Source organism: Protopterus annectens, chromosome 4.part0, assembly GCF_019279795.1.
Source record: "Protopterus annectens isolate FY-2018-M chromosome 4.part0, PAN1.0, whole genome shotgun sequence".
Classification (NCBI taxonomy): domain Eukaryota; kingdom Metazoa; phylum Chordata; order Ceratodontiformes; family Protopteridae; genus Protopterus; species Protopterus annectens.
Window position 1 is genome coordinate 4,879,375 of NC_056733.1, and position 21,355 is coordinate 4,900,729.

General features: G+C 45.9%; 1 protein-coding gene across 1 annotated transcript in view; it reads left to right on the forward strand.

Annotated features, from left to right (window-relative positions):
* The window catches only part of SUZ12 (SUZ12 polycomb repressive complex 2 subunit), a 2,970,550-nt gene that overhangs the window by 2,565,512 nt on the left and 383,683 nt on the right, over window positions 1–21,355 (forward strand). The window contains exon 13 of the mRNA XM_044068039.1: window positions 8,212–8,369. Coding sequence (XP_043923974.1) covers window positions 8,212–8,369 — 158 coding nt within the window. The remainder of the gene's footprint in view (window positions 1–8,211; window positions 8,370–21,355) is intronic.

Below are 21,355 nucleotides of genomic sequence, written 5' to 3' on the forward strand. Positions count from 1 at the left end.
ACGTGCATATCAATCAAAAAGAAATGTTAGCTGTACAGAATGCTCTGACAGCCTTCAAGGACCACATTCTTCCAGGACAATTAATGGTAAAGACGGACAACACCACTGTTCTGTGTTACATAAACAAGCAGGGGGTATGCATTTTTACCCCCTCTGCAGACTAGCCATGGCATTGTGGAACATTAAATACACTGGCAGACTGACTAAGCAGAAACCTCATGGACCCACACGAGTGGAAACTGGAACTAAGTATTTTCAACATGTTGACAAGCAAATGGGGGAGCCCAGATATAGACCTGTTTGCCTCCCCCCCAGAACTATCAATTGGACAAGTTTTGCACAAGGACTCCCCACAGACGGGCCTGAAAATTGGATGCTCTGTCCTTCAGCTGGAAAAACCTATCAGTCTATGCCTTCCCCCCTCCGCCTCTGCTCTCCAAAGTACTATTGAAAATCAAACAGGACAAACCAAGGATGATTTTGATTGCTCCAGACTGGCCGCGCCAACACTGGTACCCCCTCCTGCGCAGTGTGTCACGGTTATCTCCATGTCACCTGCCTCAGACTCCTTCCCTGCTGTCTCAGCAGGAGAACCAGATTCTGCACCCTCAGCTTCCAACACTGAACCTTGCAGCCTGGCTTATTACTTAACTCTCCTTTACCATCCTTCAGCAAACCTGTGATGGATATCATTTTAGAGGCAAGGAGGCCTAGTACTAGAAAATGTTATGCTGAAAAATGGAAATGATTCTGTGCATGGAACCAGTCTCAAGGGATGAGCACAGCAGCGCCCAATTTTCCTCAGATTTTACAATATTTAATTGAGATGTTTCACAAGGGTCTATCTTTTTCCTCAATAAAAATTCACGCCTCAGCCATTTCAGCTCATTATAACACAGAACCTCCCCTCTTCTCCCATCCACTACTCAAGCAGTTCCTCGGGGGGGGTCAAAAATTTAAGACCACCCAGCAGAGCTCCACCTCGGCCTGGGACCTTAACTTTGTCTCGAAGAAACTCACCCTTCCTCCTTTCGAGCCAGCTGCTACTGCAGATTTAAAATTCCTTTCTTGGAAAACAGCTTTCCTTTTTGCAATCACTTCAGCAAGAAGGGTATCTGAATTACTGGCCCTTATGGCAGTGCGGAGCCTTTCATCATCTTTCATGCGTACAGGGTGTCCCTCAGGACATCTCATCCTTCATGCCCAAGATGGTATCCAGTGTGGCCCTTAATCAGCCCATTCATTTGCCAACCTTCTTTCCTAATCCACAGAAAAAAGAGGAACAGATACTGCATTCCTTAGATGTGCACAGACAATTTAGATTCTACTTGGACAGGACTAAACCTGAAAGGAAATCTGAAAAACTGCTGGTGGCATTTGCTGCAGGGACAGAGGGAAAGGCTATTTCAAAGCAAACCATTTCTAAAGGGATAGGCCATTGCATTTATTTCTGCTATAAGCACCATGGAAAACCTGTCCCAGACCCTATTCAACCAGGGCTGCATCTACCTCTACAGCCTTTCTTAAAGGCGTACCTCCCAGGGACATCCTAGAAGCTGCTACCTGGAGTTCTGTACATACTTTCACCAAGCACTACCATTTGCCAATTTTCTCTAAATCCAGAGCTGGCTTTGCCACTGCAGTCTTGCAGGGCCTTATAGCTGGTCCTAATGCTATCTAAATTCCTCCTCCCATCCTTAGCTTTGGGAATCTACCCAAACATGATAACTGCAACAGTGAAACACGAAGAACGTAGTACATTTGTGTACACTTACCATAAATGTAGATGTTCGAGTGTATTCACTGTTGCAGTCCTGGTTATCCTCCCTCCAGCCTCCTGACTTCTTTTGGCTATAACTGTTCTCTCCTTTACTATGCTTAAAAGCTTTTTGGTGTATTTGCTTTTTTGTTGGAGGTATATCTTTGTGCATTTATGTTTAATTGCTTCCCATTAGGGGGGGGGGGCACCTGACATCTGGGGCAAGAAAAATTGATGTAATGGCATCACTGCATGTTTTATACCACTAATGACCTGATGTCATGGAAGAAGGGACAGCAACCGACGCATGACCCAAGACTTTGCTAATCAGGCCGACTGAGGGCTACCTGCAAGCAGATAACCCAAATGTAATGATTGCAACAGTGAATACACTCTAACATCTACATTTATGGCAAGTGTACACAACTGTACTTTCCTCAGCACCCAAATCCAGATGGGAGTCTTGCAGGCCCCCTTTCCCTCCGGTGCAAGGAGCTTGCAGACCTTTTTCACCCCTATATCTCCATCTCCTTCTATCCAACCTCCGATTTCGGAGTCTTTGGATCCGATGGCTCGGACGGTCGGCACCGATGGTACCTTGTATCTCGACTCCTGCCACTGCCGTGAGTGTGTCTAAGATGAGCTCTCGAAGCCGTAGCCTCAGTGTCTGATCCGAGGGGGTTCTGTCAGTTCCAAGTTTGTCGGAGCACAGTCACCCCCTTGGCAACTCAGTGCCCATAGTCTCTGCTCCGGCTCCCCCGTCAGATCTGAGGGGAATGTCTCTTTAGGTAGTTTCTCAGGATGTCTGCTACGTTTCGGCTTTTGACCTGGTGGAGAGGGTTCTCTCAAGTTCTTAGAGACCACTGACCATCTCATCTTTGGTCGCCGCCCCGACTCCCCTTGGTTTTTGGATACTGGCCCGACCTTCCTGCCATCTGAGGGGGCAGTCTGTGCAGGTTTTTCCTCAGAAAGCTCCCCCACGGGAGCAACAAGAGGTTTGCAAGCCCCCCCCCCCATTGTGCCTCACTGACGAGGTTCCAAGCAAACAGACGTGCAAAAGAGGCACTTTGACTCCTCTCCTGAGTCCCTCACCAAAGACACTGACTTAGAGGAAGGGGAAGGTTCCCCTCTATCACCCCCTGAGGAGGTTACCTTTGGAGACATCATTGAACTCTGCCGTGGGGGGGGGGGGGGTTGGTCTGCCCAAAAACGGACGTCTGATGAGTCAGTGTTCCTACAGGCATTCGGCACAGGCCCATCTACTTCTTGGGTGTCCCCTCCTGCGGATCCGCTTGTGGACTTCATTACATCTTGGGCGTGGAAGGAGCCAGACACTGTGGAGACATCCCTTTGTGCCCAAACTACGTTCTTAGCCCCCCACCAGACAGGACTAGTTGGAGCAGGGTGTCCCCTGTGGATGCTATGGTGGTGGCTGCTGCCACAAAAAAAGAGCTTGCGCAGGAGAGCTCTGCGATCTTTCCTCCTGACCGGGAGTTGAGGACCATGGACCATCTTGGGAAGCAGGTATATGCTTCAGCAACCTTTACTATAAGGGCGCTGAACTACATGGCACACGTCATTCGACTGCAGCGAGACCTAGTCAAGGAGGTCACGGATTCGCCCCTAGACCCCGATTCAGCAGAGGGCAAGAAGATCTCTGCACGGATGGCCACTCTCAAAGTGGTAAGTAGCATGTCTATGTGTCTCTTCTCCCATGCTACAGAGGGAGCCATCAGGGCCGCAGGTTCCGGCATTGCCATGAGGTGTCACGCCTGGCTTTGGCTGTGTCAATTCATGGACCCCTTCCAGGCGTCTTTTGCAAATGCCCCTTATGATGGTTCTTCCCTGTTTGGGAAAACAGTTTGTGACACATTGGTCCAGAATGATAAGGACAGGAAGACACTGTCCGCCATCGGGATCCACTTCTCTGCCCCTCAAAGATCCTTCTCTAGGAATCAGCCAGGAACAAGGAAGATGTGGTTATGAAAGTCTCAGTTCAACCGGGACACTCGAGACTCACCTTACCCCAGAAGCCGAGGGGGTTATGACAGATGCTTTCCAAGAGGCAGTGGGGGTCCGAGGAATTCTGGATCTCCGAGAACTTTTCTTGGACAGACCTGCACAGCAGCCCTGAGGGGCTGCCTGACTGCTCCTCTCTGGAAGCAGTCGGGAGTCGCCTTTCGCTACACCCAGCGGCATGAGAGTCTGTAACATCAGATCATTGGGTGTGTTGCAAGTTGCATCCAGAAGTTATTTCATCCTGTTCACCGAACCACCTCTCCCACCAAAATGCCTCCCAGACATTCCTCCTGCACAAAGGGAGGCAGCAGCTCTAGAAGTCGACAAACTGCTCAGAAAACGAGTCATCCAACCCGTCTACTAGACTAATCTGGATCGGGCATTTATTCCAGGTTCTTTTTAGTGCCAAAGAATACAAGGGACCTAAGACCCTTCCTGGATCTATCCACCTTGAACCGTTTCAGTAACCAAGGAGAAATTCCAGATGGTCACTCTTCAATCCAGCCTGCCATACCTGCAGAAGAAAGATTGGATGTGCTCAATAGACCTCCAGGGCGCATAGTATCGTATCAAGATGGGCAGATGCTCCCACAGGTTCCTCCGCTTCTGGCTGCGAGCCAATCATTATCAGTTCAGAGCCCTCCCGTTTGGTCTCACCACAGCCCCCAAGGTGTTCACCAAAGTGATGGCAGTTGTAGTGGCTCACTTGAGGCTTCAAGGAATTCAGGTCTTCCCTTACCTGGACGATTGGCTCTCTGCTGCCCCACCAAGCATCTACTTTGCCGAGCCAGGGGCTATTTCCTATTATTAGCAAGCAGCTTGGGCATCACCATCAGTATCAGAAAATCTTCACTGATTCTTGTTCAAGTTCTGGAATTCGTTGGTGTTTGGCTGGATACTATACAAATGAAAGCTTACCTCACCCCAGAAATGGTACGCAGCCTCAGGATTCATGTCTCCGACATCCTTCGAGCTCATCTTCCTACAGCAGAGACAGATCTCTGGGCACTGGGGTCCATGGCGGCCACAGTCACTTTTCTACCTCTTGCTCGGCTACACATACGAATCCTTTAGTGAATTCTAGCAGTCCAGTGGTCTCTACTAGATCTTCCTGTATCCCATCCAGTCCATATCTCTCAGGTTTTCAGGGTCTCTCTTTGGTGGTGGATTCTTTCCCCAGAACTTGTCAAGGGATGCCCCTTTCTTCCAACCTTTCCCAAAGCCATGGTGACCATGGACGCCTCCCAGCTGGGGGCATTGCTTGAGAAGGACAGTCCAAGCCACGTGGTCCCCCTCCGAGACCAGTCTGCTTATCAACATCCTGTGGATGAGGACAGTGCTTCTAATGTTGCAAGCTCTCCATGCCCATCTTCCTCTTGGGGTCATTGTGATCCAGACGGATAACGTCAGTAGTCTGGTACATCAACAAACAAGGAGGAACCAGATCTTTTACCCCCTTTGTCGAGAAGCCATGAGAGTGTTGGAATGGGCGATTTCCACTGACCATTTTCTGGTGGCAACGCACATTCCGGGACAGTCCAACCTTCTAGCAGACAAGCCCAGCAGGACTATTCTGATGCCTTACGAGTGGTCTCTGAATCCTTCAGTAGCGAAAGAGATCTTCCTCATGGGGTTGGCCTTGCTGCGATCTCTTCGTATTTCCTTCCAACATGAAATGCAGCATGTTCTTCACTCTAACCCCCCCCCAGGGGGAAGCCACCAGATACGTTCTGGTACATGCTTTGCCTCCCAGTCTTCTTTATGCCTATCCTCCGTTACCTCTCATCCGGAAGTTTCTACAGAAAGCAAGCAGGCTGGGGAATACAATAATCATCATTGCCCCATTCTGGTCTCAAGTCTGGTTCCCCTCCCTTTGGTCTCATCTAGTAATTCCACCATGGATCTTGGAACCTGTTCCAGATCTCATTTCACATCCCTCGGGGATTCTGCACCCAGACCTGGACAGTCTGTAACTCACCTCTTGGCAGTTCCAGTTCCATTGATTATTAGGACTCTGTTTATCCTCTCCAGTTAAGACCATTTTGGTTGCGGCTCACAAATCTTCCACAAGAAAAATATGTCTTAGCAAGTGGAAACATTTCCCCATATGGGCCTCTCAGCGATACTTGGATCCTTTTATGTCTCCTGTGTCTCAGCAGTATTAGATTTTCTGGAGGGAGTCTTTCAACAAGGTGCTAGTTCCTCTCCCGTTAAAGTACAACTGTCTGCCATTTCTATTTTCATGTGGGGGAGAACATGTCTTCGTTAGCCTCTTCTAGACTTTGCAAGACCTTCCTTAAAGGTACCTTTCTTTTCGGACCTCCAGTGAAGGACTTGACGCCTCCATGGGATCTCACTTTTGTTTTTCAGGCTCTAGTCTCCCCTCCCTTTGAGCCCGCAGCTTCTGTAGATTTGCAGTATCCATCTTGGAAGACTGATTTTTTTGGTAGCTATTACGTCTGCTAGGAGGGTGTCCGAGCTTCAACCATTGTCCATCAAAGTTCCTTACATGATTTTTCACTAGCAGGGTTTCTTCCCAAAGTGGCGTCGGAAAATAATATTCATCGAACTATTTATCTTCCTGTCTTTTTTTCCCTAATTTCCAAAACAGGGGTGAATACAAATTACATTTGTTGGACGTACACAGACAAATTGAGATTTTACTTGCACAGGATGAAATCCTTTTGGAAATCTGACCAATTGTTTGTCTCTTACTCAAGGCCCTTCATAGGGAAGCCAATTTCTGAAGTGACTATTGCTAATTGGATTTCCCAGTGTATTATTCGAGCATATTCTGACAAAGGAATTTCCTCTCCAGGTCAAGTTAAAGCACATTCCACCAGGTCTATGTCCACTTTAGCAGCTATTTGGTCCAGGGTGTAGCTGGATGATTTGTTCTGCAACTACTCGGTCCTTATCTCATACCTTCATCTCACATAAATTAGACATTGTATCCAGGAGTAGGGGATCTTTTGGCTCCGCTTGGCTCCAGAATATCCTTCCATGAGGGCCACCCAGGTTTTAGTAGCTGGGGACTCTGTCCCACAGGTTGAAGACCAAATGAAGTCAACTACTTTAGATAAAGAAGTTATGTACTCACCATAACGTTCCATTTGAGTAGTTGTACTTCATTTGTCTTCAACCACCACCCCCCCTCCTTCCCCCGACCTTGTGACTGTTGTAATGGCCTTGTATATGGGAGATGAACATTCAGAGGCATCTCTTGTTATGCATGGTTCAGGAATCTTTGGTGTGCCAGTAGTGGTAAGGTCTTGTTGGTTCGGGCTTATGTTTTGTTGAGCAGCAAACTCAATCTGAAGGCAGGATGGAGACATAGGGCATTATGGGTAAGGGGAGGAGCTTGGTGCTCTGCACAGATGCTAGTGATGCGGCTGTATCGGATCCATAGACCAACAAGTTGAAGGCAAGTAAAGTACAACTAGTCAGCTGGAACGTTATGGTGAGTGCATAACTTCTTTTTAAAACGGACCATTCCCAATTGGTTGTCAGAGTAATAACCTTTTGTTATATTCACCACAGCAGAACTATTGCAGGCAGGGTTAAGGCCCCTCTGTCAGGCTTTGGCTTCATCTTATGGCTTTTTGGAAAGGGTTGGATTCTAGATGTATCCCAGAAGCTGCAACTTGGTCTTCTGTACACACATCTAAAAAGCATTACAAGCTTGTTTCCTTCTCTAGCTCTGGATCAGTCTTTGCAAGGACAGTTGTCCAGGGGCTCCTGAACTCTTCTCCTTCCACCTCCCAAATGTAGTAAGCTATGGTAATTTACCCATATAGTGAAGAGTACTGCAGCAGTGATTAATACAATGAACTTAGTACAGCTTTGCAAGTAAACTTACATCAAATGTAGATGTTTGAGTGATCACTGTGGCAGTTGCCGCACCCTCCTTCCATCCCTCTTGTTTTTTGGTATGATACTCATGACAGGGTGTGGTGAATTTATTTTTTGGTATGATACTCATGATAGGGTGTGGTGAATTTATTTTTTGGTCTTCCTAGCATTGTTCTTTCAGGGCTCAGCCCCCCACTCTCTTTTGGCAGGAAAGCTCTGAAAGGCTTCACCCCCATACTTGTCTTTTAGTCATCTCAGCTTGAACTGCCTTGAAAGTTTAGGCTTGTGGGAGGTGCCCTGAAGCTTTGGAAGCTGGCTGTCTGTTATATCCTTGGCAGGATATAACTCGTACAGCTAAGGCTACTGAATTGGTTATCATTTTAACCTTTGTTTTTATGGCAAATTTACTTAACACAACTATACTTTTCATGTGCAACTCTTTATGACCAGGTGTTCTTTATGTGAATTGTAATTCTCCTGTTTAGTGGTACAGATGGTAATATGCTTATAAGTCTTGAGAATTTTGGGTAGGTGTGCTAAATTGTGTTCACATGTCTGTGTGGTTGTGTTCAATTTTGCAGCATCATCCAAAAGGTGCTAGAATAGATGTGTCTATCAATGAGTGCTATGATGGCTCCTATGCAGGAAATCCTCAAGATATACATCGTCAGCCTGGATTTGCCTTCAGCCGCAATGGACCTGTTAAAAGGACCCCAATTACGCACATTCTTGTGTGCAGGTGAGTGTAGAAGTGTCATGTGTATTACAGATATTAGTAGAGCTATTTCTTTCACTGCAGTACAAAACAACTTCTATTAGTTTTAGCTTGCATTCTCTAAAGTCTAAACTGAAACCTTTTTCTTTTCAAATTGGTGTCTAAAGAGTATAATGCAAGTAGTGCATGTAGTCATGTGACAAGACTTTTAGCTTTTCCCAGTGAATAAGAAGCATGCATGGGGCATAGTACCCGGATGTTTGAAGTGTGGTTTATGCAGTGGAGCAAACTGTAATTGGGTAATAGCTGAAAAACGGGTAATTAAACCCTGCTGTCCTTCAAGAATGCAACTGCAGTCATAACATATGGGTTGTCCTGCCTCAGGCAGCCCTCGGTCGGCCGGATTCCAAAGTCTGGGTCCGACGTCGGCTGATGTCGCATTTCTCTCCGACGTCAGAGCAGCTGGAGTATATAAGCATCAGCCGACGCCATCTTCTTCAGTCTTTCTTGCCGCGCGGTGCCCGAAGCAGAAGCAGTTCGGAAGTGCCGGTCGGTCAGCTCCTGTATTCTTCGTAACCGAAGTCATCAAAAAAGCTAAGTACCCCATTGGGGAACTTTTCTTGCCTCAGCCGATGTCAGAAATTACTGAAAAAGTAAATAATTGTTTGTCTTGTGGTAAACAAATACCTCATAAGGATTTCCACTCTCACTGCCTTCCTTGCCTTGGCCCAGACCACAACGTCTCAGCCTGTGCCGCCTGTGCTCGCTTCAACAAGCGCACTCTCAGGCGCCGGGCGGAGTTTGCTGAAGAGTTTTTCGGCGAAAAATTTGATTATACAATGCCGTCGGAACAACCGACAACGCAGACTCCTAAGAAACGAAAAGACCGGGACCGACATCCTCGGCCCGCGTCTTGCACCGACACTACGCCAAAACTAACCGCGAGTGCCCTGGTTCCCTCTGAGGCGGTTATTCCACCGCTCCGAACCGAAGACACCGCATTACCGATACCTCCGATACCGGAGGCCACTCCGCCAGTTATTGATTTTCCTCTGGATACCGAAACCGAGGAAATGCCCAAGACCATTGCTGTTGATAAGGTCACCCCTGCACGTGGAGCGGCTAGGCCTCCCATGTCCATGTCTATCAAGGCCTACACACACGCCAAGGCAGCCAGCAAGTCCAAGCATCTTACTGCTAAAACATTACCTCAGCCTACTCCTGAAACTCAAATCATGTCCTTGGCCGCAGATTTAATTTCCCTGATCAGAGGTTCCCAGGCCCATCCTGAGAGAGGATCCCAGCCTCCTCCTGATAAGAGGCCCAGGGTTGAACCCTCTGACCCTCTGCCTTCAGATGAAGATTCTGAGGACTCTGATCACTCCGAAAGCCAGCAAGAGCCCTTCCAGACCTATGAGGATTCAGATGCAGAGGACTCCATTCCCTCGGCCTCTCCTCCTGAGGATATTTCTTTTGGGGAAGTACTGCATTCCATGAGGGAGCATTTTAAGTGGCAAGGCCAGGAATTTTCTGATTCCAGAAAGCGCCTTCGAACCTTCCTCAAAAAGCCTCAACACAGACCCTTAGCTATACCTCCTGTGCTTGATGTTTTGGATGACTTATACTCTGACTCCAGTGTTACCCCTGATACTCTTCCTCCTGCTCCTGTCAAGCCTGACAAGATACTATAGGGTCCCAGAAACCCATTCTCATTTATTTAGGACCCATGCTGTTGATTTAGAAACAATTTCCCAGGGGCCTAAAGGGGTTTCAGCTACCACCTCCAAAAATCCTTTGCCTTCCGACAGGGAAGCAAGGTCCTTAGAGAGATGGGGGAAGAAGGTCTACACCTCTACTACTTTATCTATGAGAGCTCTCAATTGTCTCTTTCACATGTTTCAATATCAGGATTTCCTGTTAGATGATTTACAGAAAAGTTTGGCCTCTCCTGAACCTTTAGATAGGAAGTCTTTGCAGGAGGCTGTGCATAACTCTCAGCAGGTTAGCAGTCATTTTTTACAATGTGGATATGATGCATTGGAGGCTTTATGTAGGGCAGCTATGACAGGGGCGGTCATTCGTAGACATGCATGGCTAAAAGAACAACCTTTACCAGTTCATGTTAAGTCAAAACTTCTTGATGCACCCTTGGAAAAGAACAAGCTTTTTGGTGCTAATGCTAAAGATGTGTTAAAGTCCATTGAGGAAAAAGCCAAGTCAGTTCAGACAGTCAAGGATTTCTTCCAGGTTCAGCCGCCCAGATTCAGCAGGAACTGGCCTTCTAAAAACTGGTCCTTTCCTAATCCTGAAAGATTTCAAAGGGGCAAAAACAGGCGTGCCCGAGGAAGAGGACAATACAGAGGAACCTACAGGGGACGACAATGGCAACCAGCAAACCAAAGAAGTGACACAGGGGTTTCTCCTGCACCGCAGGGACAATCTCAATGACTTTCCTCTACTTCCACTGACCAAGGAGCAAACAGAAGCTCCTTTGGGCGGAAAGTTATCTCTGTTTTCAAAAAATTGGCACAAACTGACAAAAGACAAATGGATTTTGGACATTATAGACCACGGTTACAGGTTCCACTTTCATACATTGCCAAGAAAACAAGGCATGCCAAACCTTCCACAAAATCAGAGGGCAGAGGCTATCAAGCAAATTTCTCTGCTTGCTCAGATCAAAGCAATAGAAAAAGTTCCACAACAAGAACAAGGTCAGGGGTTTTATTCAAGACTGTTCCTTGTTCCAAGAAAAGAATATCAATGGAGACCAATACTGGACTTGTCCGCATTAAACACTTTTCTCATAGTACCAAAGTTCAAAATGCTGACTTTACAGCAACTCCTTCCCATGCTGGGCAAGGGGTCTTGGCTGATTACTCTGGACCTCAAGGAGGCATACCTGCATGTCCCTATCAGACACAGCTGCAGAAGATACCTCAGATTTCTTGCAGGGCCAGAGCACTATCAATTCTCAGCATTGCCATTTGGCTTATCTACTGCGCCCAGAGTATTCACGAAATGCCTGGCATCAGTAATTGCCCATTGCAGGCTAGATTCAAATCTACCCGTACCTGGACGATTGCCTCATACAAGCGGACAACAAACTAACTTTGACAAAAAACTTGAATTATGTCATACACTTGCTACAGGCTCTGGGATACACAGTCAACTTTCAAAAGTCAAGATTTCAGCCATCCCAGCAAATAACCTTCTTAGGAGCCAAACTAGACACAGCCTCTCAAATGGCTTACCTGACAGAAGACAAGCAAAAGAAGTTAACTCATTACTTCAAAAGTTTAGCAAAGCTCACCCAGATGACTGCAAGGAGTTTCCTACAGGCCCTGGGTTACATGGCATCCTGCATTCTCTTGGTCCCACTAGCAAGACTACACATGAGAAAGCTTCAATGGTACTTAAAAGCTTATGGTCTCAACACAGCAACAACCTAGAAGCAACTATCCCACTCATTCCATGTCTTCAAAAGGAATTTCTATGGTGGGCCACAGTAAGCCAGTCAAACACAGGCATGTCATTCAAAAAACCTCAGATAACACAGACAATGACCACAGACGCCTCAGACCTTGGATGGGGGGGCGCACATGGAGGGCAGATGTATACAAGGGCAATGGTCCCCAAAGGAAACACATCTGCATATCAACCAAAAAGAAATGCTAGCAGTAATGCATGCCATCAAGGCCTTTGGACACCAACTTCAACAAGGCCACCTACTAATACGGACAGACAACACCACTGTGATGTGGTACATAAACAAGCAGGGGGGCACTCATTCTTACCCCCTTTGCAGACTGACAATGAATCTTTGGGAAAAATCACTGGGTCTAAACATACAGCTACAATCCCAGTTTGTTCCAGGCAAAGACAATGTTCTGGCGGACAGTCTAAGCAGGAATTTCCTAGACCCCCCGAATGGAGGCTACATCCAGACATCTTTATACGACTCACCTCGACATGGGGCAGGCGGACGTGGACCTATTTGCCTCCCACCTCAATCATCACTTACAAAAGTTCTGCTCAAGGACATATCATCCACAAGCATGGAAAGTAGATGCCCTCTCATTCAACTGGAGCTCCCTAATAATTTATGCATTTCCACCCCTGCCACTGATGACCACAGTGTTATTAAAGATCAAGGCAGAGCAACCGAAGGGGATCCTAATAGCTCCAGACTGGCCAAGACAACACTGGTACCCACTACTACGGAGCATATGTCACAACAAAACGTGGGCCCTTCCACAATGGCCCCAGCTTTTGACTCAACACAACTTCAGGACTGTTCATCCCAAATTCCAGACTCTACAGCTAACAGCTCGGGAAATCCCATAAATAACCTCAATTTACCTCTCTCCAAAGAAGTTCAGTGGATACTAACAGAAGCCCGCAGACCATCCACCAGAAAGGCTTATTCAGCCAAATGGAAGAGATTCAGCATTTGAAATACCAACAAGGGTCATGATGCATCACTTTTGAGCATCCCACTCATTCTGGAATACTTGGCAGATATGTTACATAATGGACTCTCATACTCTTCCATAAAAATACATGCTTCAGCTATCTCAGCTAGATACAACACTGATCCACCTGTGTTTTCACATCCTTTGCTAAGGCAATTTCTTAGAGGAATCAAGAATATAAAGCCCCCAAGAAAGGCACCAGTACCAGCTTGGGACCTCAGTTTTGTCCTAGAAAAATTTACTCTACCTCCCTTCGAGCCAGCAGCTTCTGTGGATTTACAATTTCTTTCTTGGAAGACAGCTTTCATGCTGGCCATAACCTCAGCAAGAAGGGTTTCGGAATTACAGGCCTTAATGGCAATACCACCGTTCATAACTTTTCACATAGACAGGGTCTCCCTACGAACCAACCCTACCTTTCTGCCAAAAGTGGTATCCAGGGTTTCTTTAAATCAAGCAATTCACCTGCCTACTTTCTTTTCCAATCCTGAGAACAAAGGGGAAAGACTGTTACATACCTTGGACATACACAGACAACTTCGCTACTACCTAGACAGAACCAAGACCAGTAGGAAGTCTGATCAACTTTTTGTAGCTTACGCCCCTGGAGTACAAGGAAAAGCAATTTCCAAACAGACAATTTTAAAATGGATTGGACATTGCATCAGATTCTGTTATTCCTTCCATGGAAAGTGTGTGCCAGACAATGTCAGACCACACTCCACCAGAGCTACAGCCACCTCTACAGCTTTTTTAAGAGGGGTGCCTACAAAGGACATTCTAGAAGCTGCTACATGGAGCTCCGTGCATACATTTTCCAAACACTACAACCTCCCTTTATATTCCAGATCCAGAGCAGGCTTTGCTTCGGCAGTCCTGCAGGGATTGATAGCTACACCATCCTTTTCATAGAGCATACCACCTCCTCCAGCTAAGCTATGGTATTCAACCCATATGTTATGACTGCAGTTGCATTCTTGAAGGACATAGTACAGTTTTGTACCTACCATAAATGTAGATGTCCGATAGATATGCAACTGCAGACGGGTTTTCCCTCCCTCCTTCCCCTCTCTGCCTTGGGTCCACTCCTCTCCCTATTATCCTTAGCTGGGGATATCTGTTATAGTGTATATGTTTATTGCTTATTTATTGTCTGGAAACCTATTTTTGTCTTCCAATTTGATTACAGCCTTCATTGGAGGGCACCTGGCATCTGGGGCAAGAAACACTGAAGAAGATGGCGTTGGCTGATGCTTATATACTCCAGCCGCTCGGACGTCGGAGAGAAATGCGACATCAGCCGACGTCGGACCCAGACTTTGGAATCCGGCCGACCGAGGGCTGCCTGAGGCAGGACAACCCATATGTTATGACTGCAGTTGCATATCTATCGGACATGTACATTTATCGTAGGTACAAAACTGTACTTTCCTTTACTACTTTAATTCAAGAAAACTAACGGAAAATAAAGAAGTAAAATTAGGTCTATTAATGGACCTGAAACTATTGGATAGTATTTGAATCTGCAGAGTAATGATAGAGAGAAATTTTCAGTTTGAATTCCATGTTTTGAATATGCATATTGTGCAGGAAGTGGGCAGCAAATGGTGAAGCTTGAGCATTTGACTTGAACAGTGAAGAAGGAAAACATAAGTAAAAACAGTTCATATAGGAAATATAGTTGTGCAGGCTTTAGAGGTAGGGAGGAAGGTGAGAAGTGCCAGCAAGCTCTTAAGTGTAATTTAAACAGACACCTAGAGAGAGGATTTGAGTGTTTTTTCGGCGATATTGAAGTGTATTAACCCACCAGTTAGTTTGCGCAGGAATGGGCCTGGCCTGTTTGACAAGGCGGCGGACAGAGTTTCAGTATGTAAATACACCGTGATTGACACGGAATCCATGCACACAACGATCTCCATCCTCGTCAAAATTATTACTTTCTCCTTTTTGGGGGGAGGGGGGCCTGCACCCCACCCCCACACACCCCGCTGAACAAGGGTGCAGCGGTGCTGGTACTGCAAACATTTTCAGCCATTAATAACAGTATCGTTTAGAGAAACAGTTTTGTGGTGTGAACTCTGCCCGATTGACTGACTGAAATGTGATGTACAACCGACATTTTAGTTTTATGCCCCTAGTAAAACAATTCTTTTTTGGTAGTGAATGTCTACAATAAAACATTGTGTTGCTTTCCAAACAGATGCTGAATATTCATTAATTGCAGTGTGTCAGGCGGGATTTGAATGAGGCTTGCTGTTGCGCATCTAGTGGGTTGATACACTTCAATATCACCATTTTTTCTTTGTGTGAATTTAATATAACATACAGAGGGTGATATGTGGTAGATTGTAGTAACCCTGAATAAAGGCAGAGCTTGTAGACTTGTATTGGTGGAACATTTATATACAAACAGAACTCATGAGGTTGAGTTCGGGAAAGGAAATACATATAGGTCTGTCTTGAATGTAATACTTTACAGTTCATTCCTAGCTATTTTGACTGAGAGTTGGAAACACTGAGTGGTGGTCTTGCAAGTCACTGCTGCAGTCATAACTGTATGGGATCAGTACTGCAGGCAGAGTCCTATATCTGGCCAGAGTTTGAGCTCTTCTCCCTACATTCCCTCAACAAGACTTTTGTCTTGCACCTTTGACACATCTCCGTTTCATTGCATAAAAGGAGACATGCAGTTTATCCATCTTCTGTTCTTTTCCCTCCACCTGAGGATTGCTCAAACACAGAATGTTAAGATACTTGCATGGAAGAAAGGAGAAACAGGTTTTGAGGTTGCAGTATGTCCTTTCACCAAGCCTGAGTCTCTTTTATAATGTCTTTTGCAGGTGCTGCAATAATTAGCTTGGACATGGGAGAAGACAGATTCAGACTGAAGCAAGTGTAAGGGGGGAGGGATAAACAGGTGCCTTGCCCCCAGTTCTGCATGTTCCTGAAGGAGGGGTTGAAAGTTGGACTGTAGCAGTAACTACAGTTGAACATCTACAGTTATGATAAGTTGATAATACAACTGTACTGCCTCCTCCTTTGTAAGTCATTACTGCAAGCCTAACTTCAGGGATGACTGCCAGAGCTTTACTTTATTATCTTTGGATGTTTGGTAGTCTTGTGGATGAAGGCAATGTGCCCTTCAGGATTGCCACAGCAAGTCCTGCTCTTGCTGTAGATATGTTAGTTGTAGTGCTTGGAGAAAGTAGGATTCAGAGGACCAAGCTGCTGCTCCAAGGATGTCAGAGGCAGGGATTCCATTTAGGAAACCTGCCATGTTATCGGTATCCTGGTGGAGTGAGATCTTTTCTCTCCTGGCAGTTTGCCATGCATGTTGTGGCAGAACTCAAAATCAACATCTTCATTTATCAATTTAATAATTATTTTCTCAGGGAGGGTGTTGTGACTGAGGAGAGTCATCCGAGGTGGGGATAATTTAGCATATACCCTTATCCTCTGAGCAGTTATGTATATAAGCATCCTCGACTTCAGCAAGTGGAGAAATGTACAGAATTGGAAAGTGCTTTGGTTTTAGCTTAGTTTCTTTCCTACAGGGCTTTCATCAGCATCCCTTTACTGTTCTTGTTAAGTAAGTGTTTAATTCTGCAGTCCTAACTTTCTTTATTAGGTGTGTTTCTGTCAGTAATTTTGGAGCCAGTCCAGTGGCATAGAGAGATAAAGCCTGGACTGCGGCCTAGATAACCTGAGTTGGGTTAGCAGTTCATTGACTTGGAGTGATGGGTATATCCATATCAGGAGGTGGCGGAGCTGGTCACAGGCTGCGGCAGTTTGGAAGAAGCATGTAGACCTGAGACTGGTTCATGCATGTGGTACACCAAGCTGCAACTAGGTGGTAGCCTTTGGTGAGCAATTGTGCATGAGCATGCACTTGCATAGGGAAATGTGTTGTGGATCTTAATGATGCAGGTCATACGTCCTTCCAACCAAGGGTGGGGTTAGGCAAAAAAATAAGTAAAAAATGTCCTCATTCCCATGATGCAAAGTAACCCGAAATAACTGCGTAAATGATGGCTACCCCTTCCCTAGATGGCTGACACTGTAGTGGATTAGAAGGTGATCCCCACCCCATTTGTAAGACGTTAGCTACAGTCCAGTTTTGAGCGGCTTGATGGTCAGCAGGCATGGGTGCAAAGGGCATAAAGAAAATACTCTGGCAGTCTTTTTAGGAAGAAGGGATTAGTGGGTGTTTATTTGATCACTGCTTCTGTAGCCTGAGCTGTGTGTGTTATATAATCAATCCCCTTATTTCTTTTTTCTACATGGGGTCAGGTTGTCATGTCAATTGTCGCTGTCTGTCTTCAGTGCCACTGTTCTGCCTTCGACATTCAGGGTATTGGGAGTTGGTTGGGGGTTTGGGCTGGTATAATGGTTAAGGTGTTTACCTCACAGACAGCAAGAAAAGGGGTTTGGTTCATACCTTTGGAAGGGAAATTGGCTAGGCTTAAAATGGCCCACCATTACCTAGGAAACTTATGCCTGTCTTGGGTCTCTCTGCACAGTTCATCCATCCGTTTACTGGACGCCCTCATTTCCACTTGCTGTCTTCCTGCCTTTCCCAAATCATCTTCATCAAATTGTCTTCTGCTGTCCTGCACATGTACCCAACCACAGTAGTATGTTCTCTTTGATCTTCTCTGTAATTGGAGGTGCTCTGATGTCCTCGTATTTTTGTCAGTCTTAGTGTGCATCCTGCTACCCTTGTTTAAGGCACTTCATCTCTATCACCTGTAGATCCTCATTTGCTGTACTTTCACTTCTCAGGTTTCAGTGCCTTGCAAAAGTACTGGTCGCACCACTGTTATGGAGGTAATGCTTCTGATGTCCTGTCGACTGATGAGCAGGTTGTTGTTGGCATCCCTTATGAAAGGTGTCTGACTGCCTTGTCTTTGCCATGCAATCTGACAGTTTTTGCACCATCTCCCGAGTCACTTTCTAGAAGCTAGCAGGGTGCCTCTGATGCCTTGATGTTCTTAGTGTTTCACTGTTGCAGTCATTACATTTGGGTAATCTGCTGTCAGGTTGCCCTCAGTCAGCCTGAATAACAAAGTCTTGGGTCCTGCGTCGGTTGCTGTCTCCTCTTCCATGACGTCGGGTCATCAGGGGTATAAAACATGCAGCCGACGCCATTTTAATCAGTCTTTCTTGCCACGCGGTGCCCAAAGCAGAAGCAGTTCGCAAGTGCCGGTCGGCTGACTCCTGAAGTTTTCGTTTTCGAGTTTCAGAACCGAAGTCTTCAAACTAAAGCTAAGTACCCTGTTGGGGAAACTTTTTCTAGCTCCTTACCGATGTCAGTAAAAGTTAATTGCATTACTTGTGGGAAGCAAATACCTCATAAGGATTTTCATTTGTACTGTATTCCTTGCCTAGACCCTGATCACAACGTGCCTTGCTGTCGGTTTTGTGCTAAATTTAACCAACACACTATTAACCGTCTGTATATCTTTGCTTCTAAATAGTTTGGTTCAAGATTTAACTACCCTGAAATGTCGTCGGTTAGCAGTCCGACTACCGGAGTTCACAAAAAACGCAAAGAAAAAGACAGAGACAGACCGCCAAGGTCCAAAACCGACGACGAAGCTTCTCCTAAGCCAGTCGCCGGTTCACCAGTACTCAGTGAGGCGCTTTTGCAGTCCCTGATACCGCTACTTTTGAGTCGCAGGCCTCTACCGAGACCCATTCGGAGTCTGGTGTGCCGCGAGATTCTTAGAGTATTGAACCCGCAGATATCTCTCCCTTGGATGGGTCCAGAGCCGCTGAGCAGGCCCCGTCTTCTGAGGGTGTTTTCAGGCCTCAACATTTTTATATTAAACTGACGCCAGCCTCAAAAACAAGGTAAAAAACATCTTCTATGTCTAAAAAAACAACGCATGAGCCACATGCTCAGGCCCCTATGCCTAAAAATCAGATGATCAAAATGGCTGAGGATTTAATTACCTTGATCAGGGGTTCCCAACCCCCCCCCCCCCTTCCTGCTAAGAGACCTAGGCAAGGCACTGATTATGACTCTTCAGATCAGGTTTCCATTTCTTCTGATCAGGAATTTTCTATTCCTCCCTATGAGGATTCTGATGCAGAGGAATCCATCCCATCTACATCTCCTCCTGTGGATTACTCTTTTGGAGAGACTTTACATACTTTAAGGGAACATTTTCACTGGGAGAGTCAGGACTTCTCTGAATCAAAAAAGAGGCTTAGGGATTTCCTTCTACTTCCTCAGCATAGACCTTTGGCAATACCTCCTTTACTAGACATTTGATGTGTTTTCGGAATCAAGCATGGCTCCTGATTCCCTGCCCTCCGGCTCCTAGTAAACCAGACAGATATTACAGGGTTCCTGACTCCCACAAATGTCTTTTCAAAAATCCTGCTGCTGATCCTGAGACTATTTCTCAGGGTCCCAAGGGTGTAAAGGCATCTACAGCCAAAAATCCTACCCCCTCTGACAGAGTTTCCAGGCCGCTGGATAGATGGGGAAAGAAGGTTTTTACATCTGCAACCTTGGCAATCAGGGCTTTTAACTGCCAGTTTCATATGCTTAAATATCAACAGCATGTTATGGGCTTACTGAAACAGAAAATGATGATTTCAGATTGTGTGGAAAATAGAGTTACAGGAATTATTGCATTCAGCAGAACAGGTTGGAAAGCATACTTTGCAATGTGGTTTTGATTCCTTGGAGGCCTCTTGTAGGGCTGCCGTTAATGAATCTGTGATTAAAAGGCATGACTGGCTCAAGGAGCAAAATCTGCCTGGACATGTTAAAGCTAAAATGTTGGATGCCCCTTTGCAGCATGATACTCTGGTAATAAGGCAGAAGAGGTTTTAAAGGAAATGGAAGACAAAGCTAAATCTATGCAAACTGTAAAAGATTTCTTGCAAGTGCAGCCACCCAGGTTCAGTAGACACTGGCCTGTTAAAAATTGGTCCTTTCCTGTGTCCAACAGAGCCACTCAAGGCAAATCCAGGCGATCAAAAGGCTCCAGATACCAATCACAGGGTACTTACAGGTCAAAGCAATGGGGTGCCTCCACCTCCAAAACTGGAGGAAACAAAGCACAACCCTACAGTAAGCAATCTCAAAGACTTTCCTCTACCGTCACCGAGTACTTACCTTTTGTCAGCCCCTTTGGGGGGAAAACTAGCACTTCATGCTCAAAATTGGCAGTTAATTACCCAAGACAAGTGGGTATTAAACATAGTATCCCAGGGGTACAGATTTAATTTCCATACTTTGCCAATTCCAAGCGGATGGCCAGATCTGCCACACAACCAGTGGGCAGAGGCCCAGAAGCAAGTCATGCCCCTCATGGATATGGGGGCTATTCAACCGGTACCAGAAAAGGAAAAAGGACAAGGGTTTTATTCAAGAATTTTCCTGGTACCCAGAAAACACAATTCATGTCATCCAATACTGGACTTACCGATTTTGAACACATTCCTGGACATTCCAAAATTCAAAATGCTGACTTTACAACAGCTACTGCCTTTGCTAGGCAGGAATGCTTGGTTAGTAACTCTAGACTTAAAAGAGGCATACCTGCATATCCCAATAAGGGACTCGTGCAGAAGATACCTCCGTTTCAAAGCAGGTTTTTTGCATTACCAATTCTCTGCACTGCCCTTTGGCTTATCTACTGCACCCAGGGTCTTTACAAAGTGCCTGGCACCAGTAATTGCGTTCTGCAGACAAAGAAGCATTCAGATTTACCCTTATCTGGACGACTGTCTCATTCAAGCAGAGGACAAGGACACTCTTCAACATCTGGCGTTTGTCAAAAGGCTTCTAGCATGCCTAGGGTACACTGTAAATGAAAAGAAATCACAAGTGGTACCCTCTCAAATAATTACATTCCTGGGTGCAGGCTTGAATACAACTGCCCAGATGGCTTTCCTTACGCCAGACAAACAAAGGCAACTGACAACATATTTCAAACAAATGGCAACAAAACCCCAGTTAACTGCAAGACAAATTCTACAGGCTTTGGGGTTCTTGGCATCCTGCATTCTACTAATTCCATATGCGAGACTGCATATGAGGAAACTTCAATGATACCTAAAATGTTTATGGAGTCAACGTTGTCACAGTCTGGAAGCAATGATTCCTCTCATTCCCTGCCTACAACAGGAGTTTCTTTGGTGAGCAGAGACTTGTCACCAAAATAAGGGACTGTCATTCTCTCTACCCCCTGCCACCCAAACCCTAACTACAGATGCATCAGACTATGCTTGGGGGGGCGCACCTGGCGGGGAGATGCATTCAGGGTAAATGGAGCACAAACCAAATGCATCTGCATATCAACCAGAAAGAGATGCTAGCTGTTCAGAATGTTCTGACAGCCTTCAAGGACTTACTTCATCCAGGACATCTACTGATAAAGACGGACAACACCACAGTTATGTAATACATAAACAAGCAGGGGGGTACACATTCCTACCCCCTTTGCAGACTCGCCATGACCTTGTGGAACACAGCCTTGACTTACCAAATATATCTTCAAGCTCCATTCCTGCCAG